Below are 20,108 nucleotides of genomic sequence, written 5' to 3' on the forward strand. Positions count from 1 at the left end.
TGGGAGGGGGAATAACCAAACCATTGGTGAGAAAGGTTGGTAGGATGTGGGAGCCCTTATCTAATACTTGAGTGTTTTGAAAGGTGTGTTAACTTGTAGATGATACAAGCCTTACAGGAATGTTGTACCCCAGCATATTAAATGCACAGGGCAGTGCCTCACCAGCAGTGCAGCTGCTTCCTAGGGCAGGATGGGGCCTGATTGCAAGGAGCCCGCCACCACGAGGAGCATCACAGCGGGAGGTTCCCTCCGGCCCCCATTTTGAGGGCTCGCCTCCTCTGCAGCACTGCAGCTCCCGGCGTTCCATGCGGGCCGCGCACGCCTGCAGAGGGCAGCCTACATTTCCCAGCACGCACAGCGCGTTGGGGCGGGTTCCGTTATAGTGGGCCGCTGCCGGGGCATGACGGGAGTTGTAGTCCTGCGGCCCCGTGTCTGGGCGAGCGGCGGCTCCGGTTGCCCTTTGCCCCCGCGGCTGCGTCCCCCCCTCCCGAAGCCCCTCCCTTCCTGCTGCAACACAAGATGGCGGCTGAGGTGGATTTTGGGGACAGCGAGCTCTTCCAGCAGCTCGACGAAGGAGAAGGGCCGCCGCCGCTGCCACCTCGCCCCAGCCTAGAGGAGGAGGAGGAAGAAGAAGAAGAGGAGGAGGAGGAAGAAGAAAAGGAGGAAGACGAGGAAAAGGAGGAGGACGAGGAAAAGGAGGAGGATGAGGATGAACAGGAGGAGGTGGCGGTGGAGGAGAGGCCCGACAAAACCCTGGAGGAGTTGTACAGGAGGCTGCGGGACCGCGAGGAGATGGTGCGGCTGCTCCGGGAGGAGAATATCCTGACGGGAGAGGCAGGGCCTGCCCCGGGGAGGGCGCGGCGGGGTCACTTATGCCGTCGGTTCCCTTCCGGGCCAGCCTGGGCACCCACCCGCCTGTGGTCATGAGGGGCTCCGGCTTTTCCCGCTCCCCCGTGAGGCGGGCTCTGTGTCGATGGCGGGGAAGGCCCGGTCAGTGTGAGCCTGGCGCGTCCTGGTGGGCAATGAGAATGGAGCTCGGCGGGGAGGGGGTTCCCCGTGTCTCGGTGCGGTGGCTGCTTTATCCTGGCTTCTGCTTCCGTGTGTTAAGAGGGAGTTTTCTTTGAAAACTATCCTTAGAGCGTCCATGTCCGTACCAGCTTTGCTTCAGTTGGCAGAGGAGGTAGTTGAGGTTTTGGTGCTGCGATGGCCTTTCAAACACTTGATGCTGGATGCTCTGACTTCCTAGGGGAAAGAAACGGTTGTATGTTCACTAAACCCCATATTTAACATAGCTAGAAAGAATTTTAAGCAGTAAATTGTGACTGGTTCCGTGAAGGGCTTGATACTGCATCATAATGGAATATGAAACTGATTTTATTTTTACTATTTACGAGTACGTGTGTTGACTTTTTGTGTGTGTGGTGATTGTAGGTATTTTTTAAATACTGTAAATCTGACAATTCAAACATAGTGCATGTAATGAATTAGAGTAATTAGATTGTCACAGCGAGTCCTTTTTTCCCTGGGCTTTGGTTTGGGGTAGTGTTGGTTAGTTTTGGTTGCTTGCCTTGTTTTTATTTGATTGTATTTCTTCAGCAACAGGTGGATTTGTAAATAATCCTCTGTGCACTGAAAGGGAAGGTCTGAAACCCCGTTTGTTCTGTGGAATTCTTGTTAGATATTTTGTTGGCTTTGATCCTTCAATTAAGAGGTCTGTGTCTTCTGAGGAAAGTAACGTACCTTAACAGTCAGTTAACATCAGGAACTTAAAAGGAAGCTGAATATTCTGACTCGTCCTAGGTATGTGACTTGAAAAGCTTTATATGAACTATGTATGTTTGAAATAAGAGTTTGTCTGAGACAAGAGCTGCCTGAGGGAACGATGTCTGCCACATTTAGAAACTGTTGCTCTGTCACTGTCCCTGCTCAGATATTGGGCTTTTAAAGTGTCATTACCATTCTTGAAGTCTTTTAGATTTGAATATCAAGAACTTGGTTTGTTTTGCTGTAGCTTTATTTATTCGTGTGTACTCATCTGTTTATGAAACATACGTGGCCTTTAAGGAAACACATTTCTATAAAGTTCAGCAGTAAGAACAAGAAACCTTATTTATTCAAAATTGTGTTTATAAGATTTTATAACAGAAGAAAGTGACTGTAGTGATGTGTTCCCTTTTGTTTTCTTGCCACCTCACACCAGGCAACCTACTTGGCTCAAGAGAGGAAGATTTCTGTTTAAGTGAATAGAAACTTGTCAAAAGGACAGAACTTGTATTGGCTAAACCTTCCTCTCTCTGAAGTCTACTGACTCTTTGCTGTGATAAACCACATAGGGAATACTCAGAGTAAAGCTAATGCAGTGACCATTGTCTGTATGTTCTGTTCTAGTGGAATTTATGTGGAGAACTCCAAAGTAGATGGGCCTCTGTTACAGATTTTATTTATGAACAATGTCATTTCTAAGTAAGTACTTTGCTGGAAAGCAGGGCTCCATCATGTGTAAGGGTTACTTGGGAAGACAAATGCCATCCTGTCAAATGTGCCCGTCTCTCCTCTCTAGCGAGTTCTTTTCCCACTTTTATATGCTGAGTATGATACCATTTGGTCTGGAATATCCCTTGGGTCAGTCAGTCAGCTGTCCTGGCTGTGTTGTCCCTGTCCCCCCTCCCGTCCCCCCAACTCCTTGTGCACCCCCAGTCTCCTCACTGGTGGGTTGGGGTGAGGAGCAGAAAAGGCCTTGACTCTATAAGCAGTAAGGAAAAGCATCCCTGTGTGTTATCAACACTGTTTCCAGCACAAATCCAAACCACAGCCCATGCCAGCTGCTAAGAAGAAAATTACCTCTACCCCAGACAAAATCAGCTCAATGATAAATGCTAAAAGAAAACCAACCAACCAAATAAAAATCTTTGGCATATGTTTCAACCTTGTGCACATCTTCATCTCTCTGTACTTCTTCATTATAGGCAGTATCATCAAGAAATTGAAGATTTCATTTTTGGCTTAGTTAAGAGATATGAAGAGCAGAGGAAAAATGAAGAAGAAAAAACACAGCTTGATGTTGAGCCACAGGTACTTAAAAACTCAAATTGTTACTAGGTGCTGCTTCTCTTGCATCCCTGTTGTGGGAATATTAAAATACTACACTGCTAAACAGGTGATTTCCAGATGTTTTTTCCTGATAATTGCTAAGTATTTATGAAATAAGTATAACGCAGAGATCGTATAGCTCTTTGTTCCAAAGATAGAGGACCAGGACAAAGAAAAGATCATTTGTGCCCATGAAAATGCTTCTTTGAAGTTGTTCCTGGTGAAATTTGTTTAAAAGCAAAGTAATAAGTTGATTTAAATAATCAAGAGAAGACCATAAGGTATGAACTTAATGTACCCTTTTCTGGTAGTGCTTGGCTCAACTTTAAGAGCATAGATGAATAACAGAATCTGGAAATTTCCACTTCTCTGTTTGGAATTTGGAGTTATACTTGACATTCACTTTGAGTAAAAGGGTGAAATGACACACTTCTTGTCTTTCTCCTGGCTTTTGAGATAAGAATAAGGATGGTTTTATGCAGTGTATTTCTCATTAAAGAAAACATTGGAAATGAGTTGTGTCATTCTTTGGACTGTGGAAAGCATTATGATTAATGTAGACATCATCATACTACTGTTTAACTGTTTCCTGAAAGGAATTGTATTGCATATTCTGTGCCTTTCACATACATGAGTAACTTAGAAGCTTTTCTATTTACTGTTATTTTAAATGAACTATTTGCATGTTTACATTTCATGTCAGCCCTCCAGTGTTCTTTTGGAAGAGGATGGTAAAGCAGCAAGCTCGAATTCTAAAAAAGTGAAAGAAGCTTTTAGTGTAAGTTCTTGACTATGTGCTCTTCAATGGTAGGTCTGACTCTTCATTCTACATACTCAATATACACTGCTGTTAAAATAAGCTCTTGTTAAATCTCATTGATCAATGTAGTGGCAGTTAAGTTCAGCATGTTTTGGCTGCATCATTGGACAAAATACGTATTTCTACAGGTGTGGGCATGTGTTATTTGTAAATTCTTACAGAGTGGGGGAAAAAAAGCCTGGAAGTATTTCAAGCAGTCTAAATTAATAGAATTGCTGCCAATCTGCCCTAAATACTGACGCATTTCTGACAATTTTCTGACTTTTTTTCTACAGGTTGTAGGAAGTGTTCTGTATTTTGCCAATTTTTGTCTCGATAAACTGGGACAGCCTATATTAAATGAGAATCCACAGCTGACAGAAGGATGGGAAATACCTAAGTATCCTGTTTGTTAAAGGGGTTTTCTGTTTCTCAAGTCCAGGGAATGCCAGTGGGTAAATTGAACTCAAATCCTGTTCAGTAGATTGTACAGTTTTGTCAAACTGTATCAATCGTTGGAGATGAAAAGTTTTAATGAGTCATTAATGGCTTTTTTTTACTCAAACCATTCCAATATTGATATGATTGGCTCATTGATTTTCAGTGGGCTTATGCTTGGGAAGAGTGGATGCCTTGTCACCATAAATACATCTTGTGACTTTAGGAATTTCCCGGGCCAATCTGTGATCAGGTTCGGAATGACAGCTCATTCCAAGTATGAATAAGCTGTTCTTCCTCTATAAAATCTGCTATCCAGTAGCAGTTCCTTATTGAAATCTAAAGATACCAGCAAGTTTTCAGCCACATTCTCTCCCTAGATGGACAAGAAATACAAGTAAAACCAAAAAGGTTTGTATTATTCTTAAATATAAAGTTTTGAGCTGAAAAGTTCAGATGTACGCTGTGATTATTCCCCAGTATACTAAACCCTTGAACATACTTAAACAATGACTTTAAATGGAGTAAACCAGTGCTGAGCTTTGCAGTCAGTGGGTATTTCTTGGTTATTGAATTTAGGAAGGACCTAAAATAAATTTGTAAAAACATTCTGAAGTTTATACCCCGTTCTTGGGTTGTTTGTCTTTTTAATGACTGCTTTGTCATCCTTGTACTGGTGTACTATCATCATGCTTACTGGTTTGTAGGACAACTCCTGTCTGATTTACTTAGTAGATTTTTAAGACTGGTCTTAGACTTGATTGTAGAGCTTTTATGAGAGGTAAGAAGTGAACTGAGTTTCCAGCTTGGCAGCTTGTGTGGTCTCCATAGTGTTTGAAGTCACTGATTTCAGATGCAGTGAAGACCAGACAAGATTTCAGTGGGAACTGCAAAGATAAAGGGGCATGCTGAGCCTGATTAGAAATACTGGTATCTGAAAGGAAAGCACATTGAAGGGTTGTGCTCATGCTCTAGAATGGTGATGAAATACTTGGATCACCAGAGAAGGTGTCTGTTTGAATGCTGTGTAAAGATGAAGCAGAAGATGCACTTGATTTTATCTTATTACAGGCTTCAGGAGGTTGGAGTGTGTGTGGGGGGGTGTTTACCCTGGACGCATTGTCGTGTCACCTTTTTGTCTCCACTTCTGGTGCCATCCTATTTTTATAAAACTGAATGTTCAGAAAAGAAATACTTTATTAAAATCTTATGATTTGGATTTTCCCCCTTATAATACTGAAAATGTTTGCTGCCATTGTATTAATCTACAAGGAAAAGCAAGGTTGAAACCAGCTACAGTTCCGTTCCATGTTTTCAGTGCACAGTTTCACCATATGCATAACATATTCAAACTGTGGACCAGCGCTTGACAAAGAAGCAGTCATGCTCTCCTACTTGTTTCTACTGGTAACCAGTTCGCAGTATTGTAAAAAGGATCAGACCTCTGATGAATCAAGCCTAAAAAAAGAAAGAAGTGTTAATGTACTACAGGAGTATTAAATTGAGGGGTTCCTTATCTGTGCTCTAGAGTTAGAAGTATTGTTTTAACATCTTTCCTTCCTCTGGTCACAACATAGGCTTTAGTATATAGGGTTTATTTTTATTTATTGGCACTATCTAAGCAAACATTTACATACTTAATGAGAAGTAGAAACCCTTCAGTGAATACTCTTTCTGCAGCATGATGTAAGGAGAAGCTTTTCCAACTTTAGAGCACTAAACTGTTGGATCAGGTTGCCCAGAGAGGTTGTGCAGTCTCCACCCTTAGAGATTTTCAGGGCCCAACTGGATAAGGCCCTGGACAGCCTGGTCTGACCTCACAGCTGACCCAGCCTGGATTAAGGCACTGAGTTAGAGATTCCTTGAGATGCAGCCTGAATTATTCTACTTACTGTTCTGTTCCCTCTTAAAGCTGTAGATCTCTGTTATAAGGAATATAAAAAATCCAGTTTTGCCTGGAAGTACTACTTTTCCGCTGTAATTTTAGTTCTTTCTTTCTTCCTCTCCACGTTCTGTTATGTATTCTTCCCCACCCTCCCCCAGTGCTGTGCCTGTGCTTTTTTCTCATTTCTTGTGTTCTTCTTAGGACTGTGAAAGAAACAATATTCTGTTAACTCTCTTTTGAAGATTAATAAGTCAGCTTAAGCAGAAGACAGCACCTGAAATCAGCAAGCAATGCTTATTTTTCTCTCTAAGTCTAAAACTAATAAGATTTAAAATAATTAAATGTATTTACCATTGCAAAATTGTAAATGGCTTCATTTCTTGTGTGTTTTTTTTTTTTTTTAAGCAGGCCGAAACCTACTTGTTTCAATTGTGGTTCAGAAGACCATCAAATGAAAGACTGTCCAAAGGTAAAGTCTACACCAGTACTTGAAAGGCTGCTGCTCCTCAAGAAATGTTCTGGTGTAACCACACTGTTTTGGGGTCAAGATGTACAAATGATTATTTATCTCTGGTGATTAGATCCTCCTGGTCATAGTTATAAATTCTACCATGCTAAATCGGAGTGAATTAATTTTACAGTGTAATTGTTTGAATATTCCCTTTAATTTATGGAGGGACATTTTTCAATCTGAACAGTTTTTCCTCCCACTTTAGAGCTCCACTAGGTCCAATGCCAGTAGTCTTAGGTTTTTGCTGTGGACTTTTTATTACAACTATAGATGTATCACGTGGCCGTGTAATAAATGATTAAGCATGCTGAGGGCAAGGAGTACCAGTTTTATGTTGGGTGAAGGAGTGCATAGACTGTAAATTGTCCACATCTAATCTTCCCAATTGTATTATCTTTAAGCCACGAAATCCAGCTCGTATAAGTGAGAAGAGAAAGGAATACATGGAAGCTTGTGGTGAATCAAGCAGTCAGATTTTTCAACAGCGTTATCATGAAGAAGAAGTAGAAGAGAGGTTTGGAAAATTTAAACCAGGAGTAATTAGGTATCTCTTTTCCTTCCATTCACTGTTGCACTGCTTTTCTGGAATAGCTTTTCTATCTTTGGAGTGCCAGCTGTTAATTTCCAGATTTCTTTTAAATCCATCTGCTACTCTTAACTATGGGTTTGTTATGTTTGAACTTGTTTCCTAAATAAAATGGTTTAATAAGTTGCAGAGATGTTTTTCAAATGAAAATTCATTGCTAGCTTAAGAGTCCTGCCCCTTCCACAGCCCGTTTCCTAATGCAGGGAGATAAACATTACTCTCTGGCTACTCAAATTGCAAATATATTCCTAATAAACTAAAAATGCATGCCATATTCTGAGAGTGTTGTGCTTTGCATGTCCATTCCTCTCTTTTTCTCTCTATTCAATATGTTTAAAAAATCATAGCATGGCTGTAGCAGTGTCCAAAGAAATCACCTGTAAATTAAGTTGCATTAAATTCCTTCCTGTTGTGATAGCTACAGTTAAGGCCATGAATCAGAAGTAACAAGCTGTTCTCAGTGTAGAGTTAATTCTCATGAAGTATTTAAGCATGAGAAAGTGTTAAAAGTTATTAGAGATGGTTTTCACCTAAATTGTTTTATCTGGAATTGACAGGCAACATGGTTTGAGCTAAAACTAAGTTATTTTAACTTGACAGTTTAAAATTCAACAAAATGCTCGTAAGTTCCTTTTGTCAAAACTTGCAATGGGTTGTATTGGAGGACATTTTGTTTTCTCTTTGTTTTCTTGACTTAGTGGGGAGCTTCAAGATGCACTCGGGGTCACAGATAAGAGCCTGCCTCCATTTATATATCGCATGCGGCAGCTGGGTTACCCTCCAGGCTGGCTTAAGGAAGCTGAAATGGAGCACTCGGGGCTTGTGCTTTATGATGGAAAAAGTAAGGAATGTGCTGTTTGCAGTTTTCAGTGTGCTGTTTACTGGCTGCACCCTAGTCAGGAGACAAAATACCTAGTATGGAAAGCATGAAAGCAGGAGAAAGTTGTAAATCAAGTTTCCTTTTCTAAAGTCATGTATAAATACTCCCCTTTCTTCTAGCTAAGATGTGATAATGAAACAAATCCTGTAATGATTGCATTGCGTAGATGAAAACTTGCAATGTGATTTCACTCCGATCAACCCTTGCTGTTAGAACATGGAGTTACTGTGAAACTGTGCAAGACTTGCACAGAGCCTCTTGTCAGATTTCCTATTTTTAATAAGCTTCTCATGTTTTATGAAAGAAACCAGAATACTTTCTAAAGTTCAACGATTTATTTTTACAAAGTAAGACCACCAGCAAGCAAAGAATTCATCCCTTGAAACCCAGTTTATCAAGTAATTTACTAGCTTTTTACTAATGACCAATATTTATGCTGCATCTCGGAGAACAGCCAAATTCTGAGGCCAGTAATGGTAGTGAAGAGTAGTACTGTTATGAATACCCAGTTAAGTTTGTGGGGAAGCTTCATGGGTGTATCTGATCGATTTGGTTGCTGTTAGTGCCTTTGTGAATCACAAGGCCTCTATTAATACTTACATTCCAAACCCCAAATCCCTGTTATTAAATCCTGTGGAGCTTTTTCAGTAACATTTTTAATTAGCATCAGTAATAACTATATTTCATTATAGGTGATAGTGGAGCAGATGAAAGATCTCGCCAACCAAAACGCGCCATTTACGATGTCTCAAAGTTGATAAACTATCCAGGCTTTAATATATCCACTCCAAGTGGGATCCCAGATGTAAGTAGCTGTCCTCTGCCTTCTAAACAACGTGTTGAGTAGCAGTAATTGCTTTTAGCCAAGTTTAGTGAACAATCTCCTGTGACAGCTGCTGTTGAACTTTACTTTCAAAAGCATTTTAACCTGCTGTTAGTGAACTTCATCACTGATGTCAATGCCTGTGAATTAAAAAGCAGCATTTGTACATTTTCTTTTCAGCTTTACATTTGTCCGTTTAGTGGCCTCCAAATGGGACTTTTTTCATACAGTTTGCTCACTCTCCAGTTTTTTTTTCATTCATAATTAACAGGCTTTCAAAGTAAGCTTTTTTCATTTTAACAGTTTTTTCAAGGAAAAGTCTGTAGTTGTTTTACAAATGTTGGAGAGTCGTTGCTAGGAAATGCTCAGCCATTTTGTAAAGATGAATTGAATTTCTTTAGTGATTATTCCTACCCAGTCATAGTTCACTGCATCAGTTGATTGTGCTCACAGGTGAAATACTTTGGTTTGCCAGAAGTTCCTATTATAGATCTATTTACTCTGATAAGTGAGGCTTTTGATGAGAACTTTAATTCATTTTGGCTGATTAATCTCTCAGCATTTCTTTTGTGTTACTAACCACCCATATGCAACATTATTCCTTTTCCCCTCTGTAGGAATGGCAGTTGTTTGGTTCAATCCCCATGCAGCCGTCTCAACAAAAGGAGGTTTTTGCTCACTACCTTTCCAGTTTCCATGAGGTGAGTATATCTCATTGTTATTTGCAAAAATAAAAAGGTGTTTGTATCTTCTTGCTTTTGCACAAGGAGATGGGCTTTTTTATTGACACTGTCAGGTGTGAAATGCTTACCTGTTCTAACAAAAAGGAGCTTCATGTTTAGAACAAATGCTGTGATTTTTCAGTTAATTTAAGTAGATCCCAGTTGTGCAGTATTTTATATACAGTGGTGAAACAACGTTGCTGTAAACTTAAAACCAGTCTTAGAGAATTCCCTAGTAAATGAAAAGCTACTTGCCACAGTCATGATTTAGAGTAATCTTATTACAGTGATGTGAGAAAACAGATGGTAGTCCTGTCCCTTATCATTCTCGGGTCTTCTTCACTGTGACTCTAGCCTACTGTTACCTACTGCAGAATGCTTCCACTTATGGATGGGACATGTATGCTCTGCTCTCAGTCTTAAAGTGTAATGCTATATGGAATTACATAGTAAATTCTAAGCCTGCCAGAAAGGGGTGTGCAATACTTGAGTTGTGATGGTCTCGTGAGATCTGGGTGTCCAGAGGGAAACTTGGTTGTAATCCTATGTTAGGAATGCAAATAGTCTTTTCTTCTGCCTCTTAAACCTGCACAAGCTTACAGTTCTGTTCAGTTGCATTAAATCTCTCAACCGTCAAAGTTTACACACTGGGTCAACCAAATAATTGTAAAGTTATGAAATTACTTGAAATATGTTCTTATAACTGGAAATGTTACCTTACACAATGTAATACTAATTTCCTTTGGTTTCCTGGATAATTTCTTTTCAGCCAAGTCCAAAACCTAACAATAAAAGGCCTGCATCTCAGTCACGGTCTCATCACTCAAAACAACCAAAAGACGACAATTTGGAGGCACCAGTAACTGACATGGAAATAGATTCTGGTAGTTATTCTGTGATTTTTTTTATCTTTTTTTTTTTTTTCCTAGTTTCAATTATTGTTTTCAAAATAACTTGCTCTGAATTGAAATGTCAACGCTCATAAAGAGAAACCATCGTGCTATGGGGGTGATTAATGTAACTGCTAACATGTGCTCACAGGGTCTTACTGTAGTTGTACTAAAGCCTCTCTACAATGTGTTCTCTGTTGCTGCAATTGTTGTATCTTCTAATACCAAGCAGGAGATTGCAAGTGTGTGCTCAGAGCAATTGGAACATTAGGTTACAAATTCCCATCTCTTTACTTCCGGTGTGTATCCTAAAGTTAGGAAGACCTCCAGATCCTTAAATATTTGGATGAAATAATGTAGGATGCTGATGCTCCAGGCTCACAAGTTCTTAAAAATGATTGAGACTCACAGGAGGACTTGGTGTTGTTTAAATGTTAAAATAGCTGGAGAAACTTGAATTTCCTTTTGGATTTCCTGCAAGGAAATCTTTCGGGTGTCTCAGTGTGAAATAAGTTTGTTCTTAAGACATTCAAGAATATATTTATTTATTTATTGAATAGCTAGCAAAGTTAAAATCCCCAAAACCGTAGTTTCAACGGACATCAAGACCTTCAAAAGTTTGTTCTATCTCAGCTGAAAACCAGGGAGGAGAAGACCTAAGTCTGCTACTTAATCGGGACATTGGCACTGTGAATCTTGTCCTCATCCTATTTCAGATTTTAACAGTTGTCTTTTTTAATCTGTTTCTAGATCTGGAAGTGTCAAAAAGATCTCGAACCCCGAACAGTTCTCACTTCCAACCTCCACTGCCCCCGGGGCATCCATCGATGCCAACTCCTCCTCCTTTACCACAAGGAACACCTCCACGAAATCTTTCACCACCTCAACCTTCAACCTCCACCCACCATCCTCCTCCTAGGACTGCTTCACCATCAAAACCTTCCAGTGACACTTCTGAGCTACAGATAGTGGACTCGGTCATGGATGAGGATTCTCTGACCTTAGAAGAGCTAGAGGAACAGCAGCGCTTAATCTGGGCAGCACTTGAGCAGGCAGAAAGCACAAACAGTGACTCTGATATTCCTGTTGATACACCTTTAGCTGGGAATTCTGTTGCGTCATCACCATCTAGGAACGAAGCAGGTCTTGTTGCAGAAGTAAGGTCATCTGAGGAGATGGTTTCAGTGGAAACAAGGCTTTCTGATACCAGTGAACAGCTACCAGAAAACGAATGTTCTATGGCTAGTCCTAATCCAGGAGATAGTTCACTTCACTCCAAGGCAAATCCTGCTAATTCTGAGCCAGATTCTGAAGGCTTGCTGAATAACGTCAGGCCTGTTCCCAACCCTGAGGTTAAAGAGGGAGAAAATACAAGTTATAATAAAGTAGTCAAAAGCCCTGCAAAAACTTGCAGTTTTGTTCCTGATATGAGCAAGTTTGCTGCGGGCATAACACCGTTTGAATTTGAAAACTTAGCAGAATCCACAGGTGTTTATCTACGAATAAGAAACCTGTTAAAAAATTCCCCAAGAAACCAGCAAAAGAGAAAGACTTCACCTTAACTGGTCTTCATTTGTTTCATTGTTTCCAAATCCCTGCTTCTGTCTCTTTCCCCCTCCAGTTTTACAAACTTTGAAAACTTCCTTTATCCTTTTGTGGCAAGGAGAAGATCTTGACAAATACAAGTCTGCCCCATTCTTCATTGGAACTGGAGTCAGTGCAGGGCTTCCCTATTGCCCTGCACCACCAATGCAGCCAGAAAATACAGGAGAATGTCCCCACATTGCATCTTTCCACTGAGGAATAACAGGACTGTTGATTTGTTAAAGAGTGATTTACTTGCCAAAACACGAAACTCCAAAACAAAACTAGGTATTTGTGGTTTGCTGTTCATTATTTTGGCTAAGGTTTATATTGTCCTTGAGTTTCAAGTGGATTGGTGGGTTTTATATCTGTCCTTTATACTCTGCTTTATACATTTTGCTAAGTATCCTGTAGATAAGTTTAATATATTCTGAATGTTTTTAAGAAAGGTCTAACATGAAGACTTCCCCCATCAGAAGCCTGGCAATTGAATGAAAATAATCAGAAATGACCAGCATCAGCTTCACCAGTCCAAGTATTTTTATAAATTATTTATGTGGGTCGGTTTTAATTGCCACTGTATCTTTTGTACCATTGTCCTTTCTGTAAGCTTGCTGTACATACATGTTTGTGGCTGTGTACAGAGGTTTAATAAATGAGCTTTTGTATAATGAGGTTTTTTAATTGGAGTATTAAACCATCAAACTGCTGAGGTTTTTAAAAATAGATAATTAGACAAACTGATTGATGAAAAGGAGAATGTATGAAGTCCAGTATTTTAGGAAGGTCACAACTGTTGGGTTCAGGTTTTCATAATCAAGAAGCTGGTAGCATTTTAGCTAGAACCTGGCCATACCATTCATAATCTGAAGAATTGCCCAATTCTGAGAGTTTCCAAGTATTAGAATTCTTCTGATTTCTTGTTCCAACACTTTCCTTTCTCTTAGTTGTCTTCAGAGGGACCTGTAGGTGAAAGGACTGTACGTTACTTGCATTGCCAACAGAGGGAGTACTGACTTGGCTTAACACTGTCCGTTGGAGCTGGTAAAGCACACGTCCTTGGATAAAGCAGGAAAAAAAGTCTTCGTAGCCAAGTGAGATCAAAATACTTCCATTTGCTATGCAGATATATAAGGAAAGACTTCTGAAGGGATGATGTTCAGAGGTGGTTTTGGTAAGATAACTTCAGAGCCTGAACTTTTTTAAAATGCTCAGCTTTGCAGATAATACATATTTCCTAAAGATCCTCATGTTAGTACACTCTACATTTGAATGCTTATGGGAACTCCAGCCTTTTTTAGTTAAAGCCTTTATATTTACTTCCTTTTTTCCCCTCTAAACTTTACAGGAAGGGAAAACCAGAGTCTTTATATATGAACAGCTTGTCTTCCAAGATGCTGAAAAACCTTTTTGCAGCATCTACCAGTTCAGTTTTTATGGCTGCATTTGGAAAGCAAAGTGGTCGAGGTAAATATTCATCTTATGTGCTAAAATGAAAGGCTTTTTTAAAATATGTATATGTATTTTATAGGAGAAATAGTTTTCTCTAACAGGGATGGATAACAAAATACTATGTTTCTTCCAGGTTCTGCACACTTCACAAAGAAATCCCTATTGGGAAGCATATCGAGATCTTGTTCATGTCTCTTCCTCCTCCCACTGAGTTAAAAGCTAGTAATGACACTTTACACAAGCCATTATGTGCTGAGTGCTGCATCATTCGCATGTGAATGATAATGTGATGCAGGGCATGAGGTAATGATTCCAAGTGTCCACACCTTTTGGGTGTGTTGACATGTTCATATTTTAAACGTGCAGTTCTCTCTCCACTCCTTAGAAGATCTTTCTTAATAGCACTTGTGAAATGCTTCTTTAGTAGCACATGCAGCCTAAACTTCTGCCTTGCTTACAGAAGCCACAAGATTAAAGTCATCTTTATATGCTTAGTACCCTTTAGTGCTCTGTGTGTTCACAGTACACTAATAATAAATCACCCTTCCACCTAACTGGTCAGGGTAGATAAACCTTCAATGTTTGTACAAATGCAGATTACCATTAAAGTAGCTGGTAATTTTATTGCTTCCAAGATTTATACAGAAGGTATCAGAGGAAGGATAAAGTGGAATTGTTTCAGCAACACAGGTTTTTAATGTAATGGTAAATTCTAGTTTAAATATGTTAAATCTTTAATTGTATAAGACTTTGAGTTTTAAATTGTTCAGCACTTCTTATGACTTTGGCCACTTCTGGATTTGCTGCACACAAACTACTTGAGGGTATGTTTTCCATTTTTGGAAGATGATGTCTTCTGGCATCTAAAGCAAATTTGAAGGGCTTGGGGCAGGAATGGACTGTGTTTGAGTTCACACATATATGGACATGCTTGTAATTACTGACTTTTTGTCAGGTGTAACTACTCAGATGGGTTTTGGATATTGCAGCTCCACAGATCACTGGACAAGGTATGAGAAAAAGCTGAATAGCAAAATATTTCTGGTCCTTTTAAGTCCCATTCCCATGGTGATGGGTGTGGCATAATAACCTAGATTAGATCTTACTAAAATGAATGAGTAATAAAAATCTGTAATGAGATGGGTATAGTGTGAGCAGGCATCACTCACTTTTTCCCACAGATTCCTGTTGGCATGGTACTTCTGTTTGTTTATAGCATTTGGGAACAGAAGTAGTTTAAAATGCTTGTGCACATCTAAAACACGTGATCTGCAGAATACTCAGTGTCAGTCAGGTATCTCTTAAAAAAGGTTTGAATTTCTAACTTCAGTTTTTTATAACCTAATTCACAGTGCTTAAAATGTCACAGAAAGAAACGGCACAGATTCTAGAATATACCTGAAAGACATTTGGCTGCTGAGAAGAATTGTTTTTACTGCTAAAAGTAAGGTGTAGGATAGCTCGGGTAGAAAAAAAAAAATAAAGAAAAATGAAGAGGAGTAAAAAGCTCAAATATAATTGAGGTGTTTCGAATGGTAGTTGCCATGGAACTCTGTAGTACCTTTGCTTTGTAATACAGCGTATTGTCTCTGGTAAGTAGATGCCGATGAAGATTGATGCTGTTCCTAAGAATATATTGTAGAGTCATACTTACATTTTAGGGGGTAGGAGGGGATGAGTCAGAGGTAGGAACTGGTCTCAATCCTCGGAGAAGCTTACAAACAGGATGGATTTAATAACATGGTAAATAATATGTGACAATTGGACGCTTCCTAAACTTCAGTTAACTACAGGCAACAAAGATTTGACATAGGAGTTTTTACAGCCTATGTTTAGCTGTCACCTAATGAGTGCATAAAAATGTATTTACCCTTTAGAATCTCAATAGAAACAAAACACCTGCTGCTTTGCTTCCCTGTAGGTGAGAACTCAGCTTTTGTTGGTATTTGCATCAGTGCTGGAATGATGTAGCTTCTCAGTTATCTTTGAAATGAAACAATGAAGATGAACATTATTGTTAAGTACTTGTTTAAACAAGCATGCAGAAAGGATTCTTTAAATACTGACAGTTCTCTCTTGGTTCACCCATGTTAGGTAGAACAAATACGTAAGATTGGTTGAAAGTCTCCAAAGAACATGGAGAAAAAACGGCTTGTTTTTGTACAGCTGCTGTGTAGCATGGCCACTAGGGAATGAAAAGTTAGTTAAGAATGGGAAGACTTCTTGCAGCCTTTCAACCCACAAAGCTGTGAAAGTAACTACCAGAAACAACTACAGAAAGTAATAGTGCAAGTTTCTGTACCGGGATTTTTGAAGCAGCGCTTCTGTGATTACAAAAAAAAAAAACCCAAAGCATTTAGTTGCTTTGTTTTGAAGCAGGTGTTCATATTGAAGAGCTCATTTAGATGAAGAAAAATCCTACACTCAGATTCTTCCTTTTTATGTGGATATGTCCCATTGACTATAAAATTGGATCTCTTAAGTCAGGGTATCTTTAGATGCTGTTCTTCAAGAGAAGCTTCTATACTTTTGGACCCTTCACAAGTCCAAGGGAGGGCAGAAACAATTTCAACTGGTGTTCCCACATTATGCAAGAGAACACTTTTAATTCTGAAGTGGGCCTTACATTTGTTGCCAGGATGCCAGTAGTTATGTTGGCATCCTGCATTTCCTTGGAGCATCCAGCAATTCCTGTTTATGTAGAGTTATGAAAATGTCTGTATATTATATGTTGACTGATGGGATCCTGCGGTTCAGAGAAGAGAGGCACTAGGACTGGAATCAAAGACAGTTTCTTTCAATCATATTTAGCCCTTTATAGTTCTGTGATTTATAGTGCAAACGTCTTTTATCATAACGATTGCTACAAATTGGATGCAAACGTAGCTACAGTTCTGTGCACTGAACCTGTTACCAAGCTCAATGTGCATTCAACTTGTTACCATTGTACCTATATGGTAACAAGGGAACTGAGACAAAAAGATGAAATCAATGAAGTAAAATAATACACTGAGAGAAAACCACATTCGGTATTGGCATCACATCAGTGTAGCAAGTTCAAACCTAAACACCCAGGACCAAGCACAAAGGCTCACGAGTGCAGTTCCCAAACCAGCAGGTATTTCGGGCAGGTGTTCTGTAAAGTTAAGTCTGACTCCCTTGTTTTTGTGTAAGGGAGGGATTACTTCCCCGGGGCCTGCAGGGTCAATGTTTTGGTTTAAGCAGTCAGTTGCTGGCTCTGCACTTCTAAACACAATCTAATGTTTAAATCCTCAAGTCCTCACTCAGCAAAACTTCTATCAAATGTTGCAGGGAGACAGGAGCTGGCTGTCCATGGATTCCAGTATCTGATTCCACATCTACTGCTCACAGTGAGAGAATCTATTTAACATTTAGGAATAGGAATCCTAACAAACACTGCTAAATGCTGATCTAGTTCAAACCTATTATTTGAGGGACTGCGTCACACCATTTTGTGCTTTACCATGCTGGAGTAATGCCAGAGAATGGAGCCAAAATGAAACAAATTGCAATCAGGCTTCAGCCCTGGAACTGCTTTCTCATCACCCTTTTGTTTGAATGGCATCATGCAGAAACAAAATGATCTGTGAGACTGCAAACTGGGGTTTGCTTTGTGATGGATTCAGCAGTTAGGGGCCAGCTAGCTGTTGCCTGTTTAAAGAGATAAAGTGAAGCAGAGCTGGTTGATTCACCCCTGAAAATTGGTGTTAAGCTGTTGATGATGGTGTTGGCGTGACCACTGCAGCTATTTAAACTTTAGCAGTGGGGTAGTACCAGGTTCCAGTGTATTGATTCACAGACACACTGAAATTAATATATTCAGTAGGGAAAAGGAATGAATGATCAGTTCCTGGGCGTTAGGACAAAAGGAAAATGGAGAAAAACAGCAGCCAGTGAAGTTATTCACCTACAGCGAGCTCTGCGCTTCACATCTCTCTCCTCCCCTCCCAACCCCTCCCGTTCACGCCCGCCTGCTACTGCAGCGCATCTCCCGGGGGTCGGCGCTACCGGTGCTCGGTCCCCCCCTCCCCGTGCGGGTACCACGCCGACCCTCCGCAGCGAGCCACGTCCTGTGGGGCTGCCGTGCTGGGCGGCTCCCGGGGCCCGCCCTCCCCCTCGGCAGGGTTACACCGAGGGGACCCCTTCCTTGCCCCCAGGGTACCCCCCGCGCCAGGGGGCGAACAAAGCGGGGGCGCTGGGGAGAGCGGGGAGAGCGGGCGCGGGGCAGGCGCTGTTCCCGCTGCTGCAGTCCCCGCCTCGCGGCGCCGCGGGCCCGGCCGGGCGCAGACGTTGTGTGCCCGCCCCGCCCCGCCCCGCCCCGCCCCGTGCGAGCCGGGAGGCGCCGCTGCAGAGGGGGAGGCGGCAGCGGCAGGAGCTGCGCCCGGCGGTGGCGCGGAGCTGAGGTGGCAGCGGTGAGGCCGCCGTTGGGGCCCGCGCGGGGGAAGGAGTTGGGGAGGGGGGGGTGGACGGGGGGCAGCGGCGCTACCGGGCTTGCAACGGCGGCGCCTGAGGGCGGGGGGGAGCCGCCGGCCGCCTCCCGCCGTGGGGCCTCCGCTTCCCGTCCGGGCGCCGCGCTGTGCCCGCTGTGAGGAAGCGAGGCGGCGCGGGGGCGGCCGTGAGGCGCTGGGCGGGCTGCGATGGGCCGGTGGGGGCTTGCGCTGAGGGGACCCGCGTGAGGCGATGCTGGGCTGGGTGGGGCCCGGCGGGCTGCTGGCCTCCGCCACACGTGCCCGCGCTTCCCCGCCGCGGTGACAGCAGCCGGTTGGGCTGGTTCCCGAGCCCCGTGCTCGGGCTCGTTCCGTTCCCCTATAGCTGCCGCCGCCGTGGCCCCGGTTGGAAGGGGCTAGCTGCTCGTGAGGTAACTGGGCTCTGTGAACTGGGGGGCGGGCAGGGTGCGGGGGGACCCACTGTTTTCGGGGCTCCCTTTTTCTCGCCCCGCGCCCAGCCCTTGGGTGTGTGTGCGGTTCCTGAGGAGCAGGCAGGGACATGAGCGCGGTGAGGGCAGGCTCTGCTCGAGTCTCGCTCGTGGGTGCAGCGCTGTGCTCGTTACTGCTGCCTTGAGTGGATGGTGCTGTGGGGAAGGGGTCTGAGCACGGCATGGAATGAACGCTGACCTGCAGTTCTCGGCGTCCCACGCTTGCACGCTGGTGTTTTACTGATTAACGTTTGGCTTATAATTTACCTTGGCTTTCTCTCTGGTTTATGCCTGCTCCTTACGCTTGCGTTGTTCTCAAAGCTACTGACTTGTGAGCTCCTCCTGTATCGCCGGGGGGCTCAGCCAGAGCTCACTGCCAGCTTAAACCTGTGGGACCCCCAGGCAAAGGCTGTGCTGTGGGGCCCCTCCTGCTTCCCGCTATATCCCGGTGCTGCTGCTACCTGAGGCGGTTCAGTGCTCTCTGTTGAGTGCCTCAGCTGTCATGGGCCACAAGGTAATTGTTGCTGTTGCTCAGATGTTAATGCGGCTCTTGCTGCATTAAAATCAGAAGTTTTCCCTTTCGTTAGAACATCTTTGTGTGGTTTAAATAATTTTAGAAAATGAAAACGAATAAAAGCCAACAGCACAAAAATCTGTCCCAAAACAGCAGGGTGACGGAAATCCAGTCTGTGACTGTGTTCATGGTTAAATATATGACTGTGAAATGAAGGCTCCTTCCTCTCCACCCCATCACTCATTCACTCACCCAGTGTGCTGGATGGGAAGGGTTTTACGGAAGTTCACAGGTTGCTTTGAGGCCTTTGAGCAGAAGGGTCTGAAAACGCAGTATCTGTATTAACGTGTAGGAAGAAGGAAGAAAAGAGGCGCAAAAGAGGAAGTGCCTTTCTGCGTGCTGCTGTGGGAACAGTTTTATTGAAAGGGCAGAAATACGCCTGTAATTCTGGAACCAGCAGTGCCAGAGAAAGGTTTTCCTTAAGTGTGTGTCTGTGTGCCCTTGCTACAACGTGTAACAAGATAGCAGACTCAATCCTGCCGAGGAAAAGTAAATAACCACCCTCCAACCATGACCTCTGTTATAACTGTTCAGGTACTCAACTTCTTCTTTTACATGTAGAATGACTGAAACAAGTGCACAGGGTTATTAGTTCTTGCTTTAAAAGCATGAGGTTTCAGGATTCTGTCTGTCCGCTCCTTACATGTGCTGAAGTGCACTAAAGTTTTCCGTGTAGCGAAGGGAGAGGAATGTGTTGGCTGAAGCAGGAAGGCTTGGAAATGTGACCTCAAATGTCCATATCCTTAGGGATCAAGAGGAAGATTTTATTTGGCAAAAACATTAGTTTTATGTATTTTGTGTGGTTTCTTTTAAAGAGGAAGAGGGCAGAAAAACAGCTGTCTTGTATCCTCATCACAGAGGTATCCTGTAGGAAATAAACCACCTCTTCCCTCTTGGGATTATACTGTAGGAAGAAGCAGTGCTTTGATTGCTCTGAC

General features: G+C 42.3%; 2 protein-coding genes across 19 annotated transcripts in view; both read left to right on the forward strand.

Annotated features, from left to right (window-relative positions):
* The first annotated feature begins 440 nt into the window (after positions 1-440).
* ZCCHC8 (zinc finger CCHC-type containing 8) lies at positions 441-12,485 on the forward strand. Of its 4 annotated transcripts, none has more exons than XM_061344571.1 (14): positions 441-817; positions 1,758-1,800; positions 2,389-2,463; positions 2,967-3,072; positions 3,794-3,868; positions 4,186-4,289; positions 4,673-4,738; positions 6,618-6,681; positions 7,125-7,267; positions 8,008-8,150; positions 8,882-8,994; positions 9,630-9,713; positions 10,504-10,618; positions 11,375-12,485. In XM_061344571.1, exons 1-14 carry the CDS (start codon positions 520-522, stop codon positions 12,184-12,186), a joined length of 2,241 nt encoding a protein of 746 aa, XP_061200555.1. In that variant the 5' UTR covers positions 441-519; the 3' UTR covers positions 12,187-12,485. The 4 variants fall into 4 exon arrangements, with proteins under 4 accessions (XP_061200555.1, XP_061200557.1, XP_061200559.1 ...); XM_061344573.1 differs by having other exon boundaries at positions 6,621-6,681; XM_061344575.1 differs by having other exon boundaries at positions 742-795; positions 1,597-1,800.
* A 5,508-nt stretch (positions 12,486-17,993) lies between these two features.
* The window catches only part of CLIP1 (CAP-Gly domain containing linker protein 1), a 66,782-nt gene continuing 64,667 nt past the window's right edge, over positions 17,994-20,108 (forward strand). For 12 of the 15 annotated variants that reach the window (XM_061344538.1, XM_061344543.1, XM_061344548.1 and 9 more), the window contains exon 1: positions 18,558-18,676. The gene's annotated coding sequence lies outside the window, so the exon portion shown is untranslated. The other 3 variants (XM_061344539.1, XM_061344541.1, XM_061344540.1) reach the window with 3 other exon arrangements.

The sequence above is a fragment of the Neopsephotus bourkii genome, unplaced genomic scaffold, assembly GCF_033783945.1.
Source record: "Neopsephotus bourkii isolate Nb327-2 ecotype Australia unplaced genomic scaffold, CSIRO-AGI_Nbou_v1 NB_230, whole genome shotgun sequence".
Classification (NCBI taxonomy): domain Eukaryota; kingdom Metazoa; phylum Chordata; class Aves; order Psittaciformes; family Psittacidae; genus Neopsephotus; species Neopsephotus bourkii.

What these genes read in the sequence shown, in the direction of transcription:
- ZCCHC8 (XM_061344571.1), top strand. Translation starts at nt 520, where the DNA reads ATGGCGGCTGAGGTGGATTTTGGGGACAGCGAGCTCTTCCAGCAGCTC. An exon ending in AATATTCTGACTCGTCCTAG is followed by an intron (nt 1,801 to 2,388) that starts GTATGTGACTTG and finishes GTTCTGTTCTAG; the next exon opens with TGGAATTTATGTGGAGAACT. An exon ending in AGCTTGATGTTGAGCCACAG is followed by an intron (nt 3,073 to 3,793) that starts GTACTTAAAAAC and finishes ATTTCATGTCAG; the next exon opens with CCCTCCAGTGTTCTTTTGGA.